General features: G+C 45.9%; 1 protein-coding gene across 2 annotated transcripts in view; it reads right to left on the bottom strand.

The window, feature by feature from the left end:
* LOC127572500 (WD repeat-containing protein 70) overlaps positions 1 to 13,540 on the bottom strand; it is a 131,408-nt gene that overhangs the window by 30,872 nt on the left and 86,996 nt on the right. For both annotated transcript variants that reach the window (XM_052019853.1, XM_052019854.1), the window contains exons 13-14: positions 11,580 to 11,718; positions 6,713 to 6,813 (exon numbers count right to left, since the gene is read on the bottom strand). In XM_052019853.1, coding sequence (XP_051875813.1) covers positions 6,713 to 6,813; positions 11,580 to 11,718 — 240 coding nt within the window. The remainder of the gene's footprint in view (positions 1 to 6,712; positions 6,814 to 11,579; positions 11,719 to 13,540) is intronic.

Raw genomic sequence — 13,540 nt, 5'->3', positions numbered from 1 at the left:
ACCATAATTCTCTAAATGCCCATTAATCCTATCTCTAAGGATCTTTTCCAACAGCTTGCCCACTACAGACACAAGACTCACTGGTCTATAATTCCCCAGACTATCCCTACTTCCTTTTTTGAATATGGGGACAACATTTGCCACCCTCCAATCCTCCGGTACCATTCCGGTGGACAACGAGGACTCAAAAATCCTAGCCAACAGTTCAGCAATCTCCTCCCTTGCCTCTTGCCTCGTGGAACAGCCTGGGGAATATTCCATCAGGCCACGGGGACTTATCTGTCCTAATATTTTCTAACAGCTCCAACACATCCTCTCTCTTGATATCTACATGCTCTCGAACATTAACCTTACCAACACTGTCCTCAAGCATCATCAAGGCCCCTCTCCTTAGTGAATATTGAAGAGAAGTATTCATTGAGGACCTCACCCACTTCCACAGCTTCCAGGCACATCTTCCCACTTTTGTCTCTGATCGGTCCTACCTTGACTCTCGTCATCCTTCTGCTCTTCACATAAGTGAAAAAAGCCTTGGGATTTTCCTTGACCCTACTCGCCAAGGCCTTTTCATGTCCCCTTCTTGCTCTCCTCAGCCCCTTCTTAAGTTCCTTCCTTGCTACTGTTTATTCCTCAAGGGACCTATCTGATCCTTGCTTCATAAACCTTGTGTATATGCTACCTTCTTCTTCCTAACTAGTTGTTCCACCCACAAAGAATTATTCAGGGGACATTGTATGTAAGCAAAGTGATAGAATTTTTTTGATTAGGTGACAGAGTTGAGGTGGATAATGCAGTTGATGTTGTGCACATAGACTTTCAAATGGATTTATCAGGCTTATCAGCAAAACTGAAGCAGTTGGTATTTTGGATATTGATTGCATGGATAAAAAGCTAGCTAAATAATTGACAACAGAGTCATGGTGAGAAATTTAAAGGGGACAGAGTCAGAGAGTAATGCAGGACAAAAACAGGCCCTTCGAGCCAAGTTGTCCATGACAACCAAGGTGTCCACCTGAGCTCGTCCCATTTGCCCACTTTTGGCCTGTATCATGCTCAACCTTTCCTATCCATGTATCAGAATCAGGTTCAATATCACTGACATACATCGTGAAATTTGTTGTTCTGCAGCAGCAGTACAGTGCAAGACAAAAATTACTAAAAGTTACCAAAATATAAAATAGTGCAAAAGAGGAATAACGAGGTGGAGTTCATTGGTTCATAAACCATTTAGAAATCTGATGGTGGAGGGGAAGAAACTGTTCCTGAAATGTTGAGTGCGAGTCTTCAGGCTCCTGTACCTCCTCCCTGATGGTAGTAATGAGAAGGGGGCATGTCCCGGATGGTGAGGGTCCTTAATGATGGATGCTGCCTTCTTGAGGCAGCGCCTCTTGAAGATGACTATGGTGGGGAGGGTTGTGCCTGTGATGGAGCTGGGTGAGTCTACAACCCTCTGCAGCCTCTTTAGATCCTGCACATTGGAGCGTCCAGACCAGGAGGTAATGCAACCAGTCAGAATGCTCCCCACCGTACATCTATAAAAATTTCTACGAGTCTTTGCTGACATACCAAATCTCCTCAAACTCCAAATGAAGTAGAGCCACTGGCATGCCACCTTCATAATTGCATCAATGTGCTGGGCCCAGGATAGATCCTCTGAGATGTTGACACCCAGGAACTTGAAGCTGCTCAGCCTTTCCACCGCTGACCCCTCAATGAGGACTGGTGTGTGTTCTCTGGGCTTCCCCTTCCTGAAGTCCACAATCAATTCCTTGGTCTTGCTGATGTTGAGTGTGAGGTTGTTGTTGCAACACCACTCAACCAGCTGATCTATCTCACTCGTGCGCCCCCTCGTCACCATCTGAGATTCTGCCAACAACAGTAGTGTCATCAGTGAATTTATAGATGGCGTTTGAGCTGTGCCTAGCCACATAGTCATGACTGGAGAGAGAGTGGAGCAGTGGGCTAAGCACGTGTCTTTGAGGTGCGCCTGTGTTGATTGTCAGCGAGGAGCTGTTATTACCGATCAGCACAGACTGCGGTCTCCCAATGAGGAAGTCAAGGATCCAGTTGCAGAGGCAGGTCCAAAGGCCGAGGTTTTGAAGCTTGTTGATTCGTATTGAGGGGATGATGGTGTTGAACGCCAAGCTGTAATCAATAAACAGCAGCCTGATGTTTGTTTTGCTGTTGTCTCGGTGCTTCAAAGCTGAGTGAGGAGCCAGTGAGATTGTATCCGTTGTAGACCTGTTGTGCTGGTAGGCAAATTGCAGTTGGTCCAGGTCCTTGCTCAGGCAATTCTAACCATGACCAACGTCTCAAAGCACTTCATCACAGTATATGTGAGTGCTACCGGGTGATAGTTGTTGAGGCAACTCACCCTGCTCTTCTTGGGCACCGGTATGATTGATGCCCTTTTGAAGCAGATGGGAACCTCTGACTGCAGCAGTGTCAGGTTGAACAATCCAGCCAGTTGGTTGGCACAGATTTTCAGTACCCTGCCAGGCACACCGTCAGGGCCTGACGCCTTGCGAGGGTTCACCATCTTGAAGGATGTTCTGACGTCTGCCTCCGAGACAGGGATCAGAGGGTCACCAGATGCTGTGGGGATTCACACAGGTGTAGTGTTATTCTCCCATTCAAAGCGTGCATAAAAGGCATTGAGTTCACAAGGGAGTGAAGCATTGCTGCCATTTATGCTGTTAGGTTTCGCCTAAGAACATAGAACATAGAAAACCTACAGCACAATTCAGGTCCTTCGGCCCACAAAGCTGTGCCGAGCATGTCCCTACCTCAGAAATTACTAGGCTTACTCAGAGCCCTCTATTTTTCTCAGCTCCATGTCCCTATCCAAAAGTTTCTTAAAAGACCCGATCGTTTCCGCCTCCACCACCGTTGCCGGCAGCCCATTCCACGCACTCACCACTGAGTAAAAAACTTACCCCTGACATCTCCTCTATACCTACTCCCCAGCACCTTAAACCTATGTCCTCTTGTGGCAACCATTTCAGCCCTGGGAAAAAGCCTCTGACTATCTACCCGATCAATGCCTCTCATCATCTTATAAACCTCTATCAGGTCACCCCTCATTCTCCGTTGCTCCAAGGAGAAAAGGCCGAGTTCCCTCAACCTGCTTTCATAAGGCATGCCCTGCAATCTAGGCAGCATCCTTGTAAATCTCCTCTGCACCCTCTCTATGGCTTCCACATCCTTCTGCAGTGAGGCGACCAGAACTGAGCACAGTACTCCAAGTGGGGTCTGACCAGGGTCCGATATAGCTGCAACAATACCTCTCGGCTCCTAAATTCAATTTCCCGATTGATGAAGGACAATACACCATATGCCTTCTTCACCACAGAGTCAACCTGTGCAGCTGCTTTGAGCATCCTATGGACTCGGACCCCAAGATCCCTCTGATCCTCCACACTGCCAAGAGTCCTACCATTAATACTATACTCTGCCATCATCCTTGACCTACCAAAATGAACCACTTCACACTTATCTGGGTTGAATTCCATCTGCCACTTCTCAGCCCAACTTTGCATCCTATCTATGTCCCACTGTAACCTCTGACAGCCCTCGATACTATCCACTACACATCCAACCTTTGTGTCATCCGCAAACTTACTAACCCATCCCTCCACTTCTTCATCCAGGTCGTTTATAAAAATCACAAAGAGTAAGGGTCCCAGGACAGATCCCTGAGGTACACCACTGGTCACCGACCTCCATGCAGAATATGACCCTTCAACAACTACTCTTTGCCTTCTGTGGGCCAGCCAGTTCTGGATCCACATTGCAGTGTCCCCTTGGATACCATGCCTCCTTACTTTCTCAATTAGCCTTGCATGGGGTACCTTATCAAATGCCTGGCTGAAATCCATATACACTACATCTACTACTCTCCCTTCATTGATGTGTTTAGTCACATCCTCAAAGCTTTGTATATCCTCATATGCCTTGTAGGAAGTAATGGCATGCAAACCCTGCCACAGCTGCCATGCATCCGATTGTGTCTCTAACTTCACTCGGAATTACCTTTTCACTCTCACGATGGCCTTCTGTAGGTTGTACCTCGACTTTTTGTAGGTTTCTGGATCGCCAGTTTTGAACACCACAGATCGAGCCCTCAACAGACTGTGAATCTCCTGGTTCAGCCAGGGCTTCTGGTTTGGGAAGACTCGGTATGTTTTTGAAGACACACACTCATACACGCAGGTCTTGATGAAGTCGGTGATGGCTTTTGCATATTCATTTAGATCTGATGATGAATCCTTTAGTATGGTCCAGTCCACCGATTCAAAGCAGTCCTGTAAATGCTCATCCACCTCCCTTGACCATAACTTCGCGGTCCTCACCACTGATGCCGAGGTTCTCAGTCTCTGCCTACACAACAGGTGTTGAAGTACAGCCAGGTGATCGGACTTGCCAAAGTGCAGGCGTGGGACGGCATGGTAAGCATTCTTGATGGTGGCATAAGTGATTGAGTGTGTTGGCTCCTCTGGTTCCACATGTGGCATGTTGGTGGTAGTTTGTCAGAGACTTTTTCAAGCTAGCCTGGTTGAAGTCCCCCGCGATGATCGGGAAGGCATCAGGGTGTGCTGTCTCGTGACTGCTGATGACCGCAGAGAAAAGAGAACTTATCCAAACGTCTTTTAAATGTCGTTATTGTACCCACCTCAACTCTGGTAGCTTGTACCATATATATCTGCATGAAGAAGTTTGCCCGCAGGTCCTCTTTAAATCTTTCCTCTCTCACATTAAACCTATGCCCTTTAGTTCCTGGTTCCCTTTCTCCTGGAAAAAGACTGTGTGCATTAACCCCATCTGAAGATCTGAGGGGTAAGTTTTCCACAGAGAAGGTGGTGGTTATCTGGAATGAGCTGCCTGAGGAGGTGGGAGAGGCAGGTACAACTACAATGTTTAAAAAGCATTTGGACAAGTACTTGGATAGGAAAGACGTACAGGGATACTGGCCTACTGCAGGAAAATAGGATTAGCAAAGATAGACATCATGGTCGGCATGGATAAATTGAGCTAAAGGGCCCGTTTCTGTGCTGTACAAATTTATGACTCAAAGACTGCCAAGCAAAACTGCAAAGGAATAATGGGTGACCTTAAAAAAGTTCACTGGTACCAATGCGGTTGGGAACTTTTACACTACTTAAGTTTAAGTCTTTAGTTTCAGGTGCAAATTTGACACTCTTGATTTCCTTTTGTGGTAAACACCTTCATTAAATACATTCCATGGCCTATGAAGCAAAACTCAGGGGTGCAATAGAATTTTAGAGAGACAAAGGACTGCAGATGCTGGAATCTAGATGAAAAACACAATGGTGCTGGAGGAACTCAGCAGCCCAGGCAGCATCCATGGAGAAAAGCAGGCGGTCAACATTTTGGGTCAGGACCCTTCTTCAGGACTGAAGATAGGTAAAGGGGAAGCCCAATATATAGGAGGGAAAAGCAGAGCAGTGATAGGTGGACAAAAGAGGGGAGGTGGGGTGGGCACAAGGTGGTGATAGGTAGATGCAGGTAAGGAACAGTGATAGGCAGGTGCGGGGGAGGAGGGGAGAGCAGATCCACCGGGGGATGGGTCAAAGGTAAGGAGGGAAAAAGAGGTGGGGGAGGGTAGAAAAAAGAGATAGGCTAGGAAAGGGAAGAAGAGGCCTGGTGGGTGTCAATCTGCATCTCCCTGTTGCCAGTCACTTCAACTCCCCCTCCCACTCCATCACTAATATGTCAGTTCTCGGCCTCCTCCACTGCCAAGAGAGTTCCAAGCGCAAACTGGAGGAACGGCACCTCATTTTCTGTCTTGGAACCTTGCAGCCTGACAGCATGAACATTGAATTCTCCCACTTTAAGTAACCCCCACCCCCTCCACACCCATCATGCCTCTTCTTTTCTTCCCTTTCCTAGCACCTCTCTCTCTTTTTCCTAGCCCCCTTTTTTCCTCCTTACCTTTGACCCATCCCCCGGTGGATCTGCTCTCCCCTCCTCCCCCACACCTGCCTATCACCACCCTGTGCCCACCCCACCTCCCCTCTTGAGTTCACCTATCACTGCTCTGCTTTTCCCTCCTATGTACTGGGCTTCCCCTTTTCCTATCTTCAGCCCTGAAGAAGGGTCCTGACCTGAAACCTTGACTGCCTGCTTTTCTCCACGGATGCTGCCTGGCCTGCTGAGTTCCTCCAGCATCATAGTGCTTTTTACTGCAATAGAATTTTGGCTACTTGCCTGATGAGCGCAGCTCCACCTGTACTCAATCCCTCCATTTCTGGACCACTATGGTTGCAGCATGTTCTAGCTACAAGATACGGAAGTACGCAAGTGTGACTCATTACATCTGTTTTTTTTGCACAGACCAAACACACCCTCTACTTGAAAGGGAAAACTATGCAGGTGGCTGAGAAGGTCACCCACTTTCAAGTTCCCATTCAAGTAACACAGCAACTGACTTGGAAACCCATCCATGTTCCTCCATCAACTGTTAACCAAAATCCTGAAACTCCCTGTTGGAGTATTATCACCACACAGACCACAATAGTTCAAGAGTAACTGGTGTTCGCAATGAGTGCTGACTTCACCAGTGATCTCCACACCCGAGGGCAAATTTTTCAAACATTCAGGAACAGGTACACATTGTATGGACACAAACATCAAAGAGATTCTGGTTTTGTCTCTGGCACAATTAAAAGCCATTTGCATTATGACCTTCTACCTTTGACTTTTCACTGGGTGGTAGTAGACTTTTGCCAGTCCATTTCCTGTTCCCACCATGATCTGGTTAAGCTTCGGATGCCACAAACAACGAATGACACTCTGAAAAGTGAAAAGAACACCATTTCATATTCAGATTTACAAGGGAATTCTTTACCTGTAAGTAGTAGTGCAGCGATGGTATGCTGACAGAGTGTCAGAGAAGCATATGAGAGACAGAAATAACAACTTATTTTTGGCATGACTTCATGAAAGGGAAATTGGTCCAACAAATTTATTAGTTTTTAAGGAAGTCTTGGCCAGAGTGGGAAGAGGGAGACAGGTAGGTGTATTGAATTTGTACTTCCTGAAGGTGTTCAGCAAAATGCCTCACAAGAGGCCATGGTGTTGGAGGTAACATAATAGCATTAGGGTACAGGATTGGTTAACAGGTAAGAAGCATTGAGTACAGATAAGTTGACAATTTGTGACCAGTGGAGTGCACAGGAGTCAGTGCTGGGACCACCACTGTTGACAGGACATATTAAAGATTTGGAGGAAGAAAGCGAATGACCTGTAACCAAAGTTGCAGATGACATTAAAAAAAAAGTTGGGAAGGCAAGCAACAAGAAGGATATAGTCCACAGAGAAATATGAGTCAGTTAAGTGAGTGGGCAAAATTTATAGTGGAGAAAGTTGTTCACTTTAGAAAGATAAACAAAAGAATGGTGTAATATTGAAATGGTGAACTGCAGAAAACTACAGCCCAAAGGGATTTGGAAATCCTTTATCCACGGAAAGCTGGTACACAAGTTCCGCAGGTAATAGGAAAGGCGAATGGAATGTTGGCTCTTATTTCGAAAGAGAAAACAGGCCCCTTGGCCCAATGTGTCCATGCCGACCAAGTTGTCTACCTGTGCTAGTCGCATTTGCCTGCGATGGCCAATATCCACCTAAACCTTTTATATTTACATACCTGTCTAACTGCCTTTTAAACATTGTATTTGTATCCACCTCTACCACTTCCTCTGGCAGCTCAATCCATATACCCAACACCCTGTGTGTGAAAAACTTTCCCCTCAGGTTGCCTTTAAAACTTGCCCCTCCCACCTTACACCTATGCCCTGGGGAAAAAGGCTGTGACTATCTGCTCCGTCTCTGCTCCTCATAATTTAAAAAACGTCAGTAAGGTCTCTCCTTAGCCTCTGTTCTGGGGAAAAAGTCCCAGCCTATTCAGTCTCTCCTTACAACTCAAGTCAATTGGATTCAACATTGGCTTAGCGGCAGAAACCAGAATGTGGTAGTAGATGGTTGTCTCTCTGATCAGAGGCCTGTGACTAGTGGTGTGCCGCAGGGATCGATCCATTGTTGTTTATCATCTGTAATAATGATTCAGATGATAATGTAGTAAACTGGATCAGCAAGTTTGCAGATGACACCAAGACTGGGGCATAGTGGACAGCAAGGAAGGCTATCAAAGCTTGCAAACTGATCTGGACCAGCTGGGAAAATGGGCTGAAAAACGGCAGATGGAATTTAATGCAGACAAGTGTTGCACTTTGGGAGGACAAACCAGGGTAAGACTTACACAGTGAATGGTAGGACATTGAGGTGTGCGGTACAACAAAGGGACTTAGGAATACAGATCCATAGTTCCTTGAAAGTGGCATCACAGGAAGATAGGGTCACAAAGAGAGCTTTTGGCACATTGACCTTCATAAATCAGGCATTGAGTACAGTTGGGATGTTATGTTGAAGTTGTATAAGACGTCGGTGAGGCCAAATTTAGAGTATTGTGTGCAGTTCTGGTCACCTACCTACAGGAGAGATATCAATAAGCTTGAAAGAGTACAGAGAAAATTTACACAGGACTTGAGGACATGAGTTACAGGGATAGGTCGAATAAGTTGGGACTTTAATCCCTGCAGCGCAGGAGAATGAGGAGAGATCGTATAGAGGTATACAAAACTATGCGGATGAATGCATGCAGGCCTTTTTCCCCCTCAGGTTAAGTGAGACTAGAACCAGAGGTCATAGGTTTAGGGTGAAAGGTGAAATATTTAAGGGGAATCTGAGGGGGAACTTCTTCACTCAGAGGGTGGTGCGAGTGTGGAATGAGCTGCCAGTGGAAGTGGTGGATGTGGGTTCAATTGTAACATTTAAGAGAGGTTTGGATAGGTGCATGGATGAGAGGGGTATGGAGGGCTGTGGTCCGGGTGCAGGTCGATGGGACGAGGCAGAAAACCAGGCTGGCATGGACTAGATGGGCCGGAGGGCCTGTTTCTGTGCTGTAGTGCTCTGTGACTCTGCCCTCCAGTCCCGGTAACATCCTTGTGAATCTTTTCTGCATCCTTTCCAGCTTAGTGACATCCTTCCTACAGCTGGACGACCAGAACTGCACATAATACTCCAAATGTGGTTCCACCCATGACTTGAACAGTTGTAACATGACATCCCAACTCTCGTAGTCAGTGATTTGAGTGATGGGGACAAGTGTGCCAAATGCTTCCTTCACCACCCTGTCTACCTATGTCGCCACTTTCAGGAAATTATGTACCTGTACCTCTAGGTCTTTATGTTCTTTAACACTCTCCAGGGTCCTACCACTTACCGTGCAAGTCCTGACCTGGTTTAACTGACCAAAATGCAACACCTCACACTTGCCCAAGTTAAATTCCATTTGCCATTCTTTGGCCCACTTCCCCAGTTGATCTGAAGCCTATTGTAATCTCAGATAACCTTCTTCACTGTCAACTGCACCACCAATTTTAATGTTATCTGCAAACATTGTCATCCAAATCGCTAATAGCGATGAGAAACAACAGAGGACACAGCACCGATCTCTGTGGCACCCTGCCGGGCACAGGCCTCCAATCTGAGTAACAACCCTTCACTACTATCGTCTGACTCCTTCCACCAAGCCAATTTGGTATCCAATTGGCTAGCTCACCCTGGATCCAAAGGCATTTAAGTAAAGAATATGCAAGTCTCACTGCAACTGTATAAGACACTAATCTTGCAATAATCTTTAGTACTGCAAACAGTTTTGGTCCCCTATGTAAGGAAAGATATTATTTCACTAGAGATGGGTCAGAATGAGTTCACAGCTACAGATGGGTTAGAGCATGATTAGTATAAAAATGGGTGCATGATGGTCAGCATGGTAGCATACCGGTTAGTGTGATGCTATCACAGCGCCAGCGATCAGGGTTCAATTCCTGTCACTGTCTGTGAGGGGTTTGTACATTCTCCCCATGTTTGCGTGGGTTTCCTCCGGGTGCTCTGGTTTCCTCCCACATTCCAAAGATGTATGGGTAGGTTATCATGGGTTTAAATGGGCGGCGTGGACTCTTTGGGCTGGATGGGCCTGTTACCATGCTGTAAATAAAGTTTTAAAAAGTTTTTAAAGTTTTAGTTTAAATAGACTCGATGGGCCAAAGGGCTCATCTCCATGCTGTTTCTCTCTTTGACTCTGAACTTCAATGTGCCCCAGCCTCTAAACTTTTTCTCATAGGATGGTATCACCGTACCCAAGTTATTCCTTGTGAATTCTTCTCTGAAAACAAACAAGAATCACTGATTGGGATAAGGAGGTCATTTTCAGTTAGCAATATGTAACCAACACAGTGCCTTAAGGATCAGTGCTGGGAACGTAACTATTTATGTTTTGTATATCAAAGACCTGTAGGAGAGAAGCAAGTGTATTGTAGCCAAATTTGTGATGAAATAAAAATAGATGGGAAAGCCAGCTGCAAGGAGGATACAGACTACAGAGAGATATTGATCAGTTAAGTAAATGGGCAAAATGTTGGAGTATAATGTGGGAAAATGTGTTCTTCACTTCACTTTGGAAAGTTGAGTGATAAAACAGATGATTATGCCAATGGAGAAAGACCTGTAGTAAGCTGTACCACAAAGTGATTTGGGGTCCTTGTACATGGAACACATAGCTGGAATAGAGGTGCATTTAGTAATCAGGAAGGCGAATTGAATGCTGTTACAAGAGACTGCAGATGCTGGAGCAGATAACAAACTGCTGGAGGAACTCAGCAGGGCAAGCAGTATCTGTGGAGGCAGAGTGATGGTCAACATTTCGGGTGGAGACACAGGATCTCGACCCAAAATGTCCACCATCCCTTTGCCTTTACACATGCTGTTTGACCTGTTGAGTTCCTCTAGCAGTTTATTTTTTAATAGAACATAGAACAGTACAGACTCTTTGGCCCATGATGTTGTGCCGACCTAACAAACTTACTCCACAATCAGCCTAACCCTTCCCTCCCACGGAGCCCAAAACCCTCCGTTTTTCTTACATCCATGTGACTACCTAAGAGTCTCTTAAATGTCCCTATTGTATCAGCCTCTACCACCATCCCTGGCTGGGAGTTCCAGGCACCCACCACTCTCTGTAAAATACCTACCTCTGCCACCTCCCCTAAACATTCCTCCCACTCACCATAAACGGATGTCCTCTGGCATTGGCCATTGCCCCCCTGAGAAAAAAGTGCTGGCTGTCCACTCTATGCTTCTCATAATCTTATAACAACTCTATCAAGTCATCTCTCATCCTCCTACGCTCCAAAGAGAAAAGTCCTTGCTCACTCAACCTTTCCTCATTTGTCGTGTTCTCTAATTCAGGCAGCATCCTGATAAATCTCCTCTGCACCCTCTCTGAAGCTTCCACGTCCTTCCAATAATGAGGTAACCAGAACTGAACATGGTCCACACCATCCACCTTCTACATTATCCACCACATCACCAACCTTTGTGTCAGCTTACCAACCAACCCTCCAACTTCCTCATCCAAGTCATTTATAAAAATCACAATGTAATGCTGTCGTTTATTTCAAAACAAAAGGCGATGATTCAAAAGAATTGAATCAACTCACCGCATCAGTGACCTCAATCTCGTAAAGCTTGCGAAAGGTTTCTCGATCGAAAAACAGTAGTTTACCACTCCCATGGCCCTTCCGCATGGATGTCCCCGTTACCAGCAGCTTATCATCAGGGCTGAAGCAGCAATCTGTCCTGTAAAAGATGAAAATCACATCCACTGCAGCAATTATAGGTAGAAAGTAATGAAGATGCCCAGGCTGCAATGGCTCTACAGGAGGTATAAGTGCCAAGAACTGAGCAAAAGAGACACCGTTGCCAACAACTGGACAAAAGTTACCATTGTCAGGAACTGGGCACTGACATAGTCACTCCAGCCAGGACTGGCTATGAAGGGAGCTTTGGATGGAGTCAAGGGCATTCATGTAAAGGAAGTTACAGTTGAAGAATTTTTCAAAGTGTCCTTCCGTCGGGCACTGACTGCTTCTTTGTCCTTGACAAATTTCATCACCATTAGAACATAGAACAATAGAGCATAGGAACAGGCTCTTCGGTCCACAATGTCTGCACCGAACACGAGGATGAATTCAATGAAATCTCTTCTGCCAATACCTCATCCATATGCCTCCATTCCCTGCATATTCTTCTGCCTATTTAACAGCTTCTTAAACACCACTATCGTATCTGCCTCCACAACCACCGTTGGCAGCCCGTTCCAGACACCAACCATTCTGTGCAAGAAAACTTGCCTGCAAATCTCCTTTAAATTTTCCTCCTCTCACCTTAAATGTACATCTTGTGATACTTGACATTTCCACGTGACGTTCTTGGCTCTCCTTGGCTATTTTGGTCAGCAGATGTCCTCAACAATGCTGCACATAATGGTCATTAGCAACTTACTAATGCTTTAACCTCCTGTGACTTCTTGACATGCCAGCTGGTCTTTGGGTGATCAGTTTTCTGTTAAGAGTTCAGTCTTCCAGTGACTGTACCACCAACCACCCAGCTCCGTACAGCACTTCCTTTCACCTCTCCCCTTCCCCCCATCCAGGGACCCAAACAGTCTTTCCAGGTGAAGCAACAATTCCCTTGCATCTTTTCCAATCTTGAGTACTGCATTTGATGTTCACAATGTGGTCTCTCCTACACTGGAGAAACCAAGCATAGATTCTGTGATCACTTTGTGGGGCACTTGCATTCAGTCCACAGGGGCAACCCTGAGCTTCCCTTTGCCTGTCACTTTAATTCCCTCTAACCTATCAGGCTGTGACCCCCAGACCCCTGTAATATTTCACTGAAGCTCAACGCAAGCTTGAGGAACAGCACTACATCTTCCTTCTGCAGCCTCTGGACTAAGTATCGAACTCTATAACTTGTGGCAATGATTTCTTGGCCTGTATCAATCATCCATCTCTAATATTAGCTCAGCTTATTTTTCTGTCTGGAAGAGAATGACATGCCCAGCTCAAATTGCTGAGCTTGTCCTCCTCCTCTGCATTTTGTAACTCCCATATTCTTTTGTCTATGTTCTCACCCTCTAACTGCTCTCATTCACTTGTTGACCAGGTAACCTTTACAGCTTATCCCCATGGTCACATCATTTTACCCTGTCAGAAACATTTTGACCAAAAATGTTTTTGACCAAAAATGTCTTTGACCAAAAATGTCCACTCTGTTTCACTTCTCACACCTGCCTGACCTGCTGAGTATTTACAATGAAAAAAGGTTGGCACAGTGGTTCAGCTGGCAAAACTGCTGTCTCACAGCACCAGTGACTCAGGTTCAATCCTGACCTCAGGTCATGAATGTGTGAAGTCTGTATGTTCTCCCTGTGACCACGTGGGTTTCTTCCAAGTGCTCCAGTTTCCTCCCACATCACAAAGACGTGTGGGTTGGTAGGTTAATTGACCTCTGTAAGGTAGGCGAGTAGCAGAATTGGGGGGAGAGGTAGTTGATGAGAATGTAGGAAAAGTGAGGTCCCAGCACTGATCACAGACCTCCAGCCTGAAAAACACCC

The sequence above is a fragment of the Pristis pectinata genome, chromosome 7, assembly GCF_009764475.1.
Source record: "Pristis pectinata isolate sPriPec2 chromosome 7, sPriPec2.1.pri, whole genome shotgun sequence".
Taxonomy (NCBI): domain Eukaryota; kingdom Metazoa; phylum Chordata; class Chondrichthyes; order Rhinopristiformes; family Pristidae; genus Pristis; species Pristis pectinata.
Note: the sequence above shows the minus strand (reverse complement) of the source record. Positions and strands in the feature narration are given on the sequence as shown.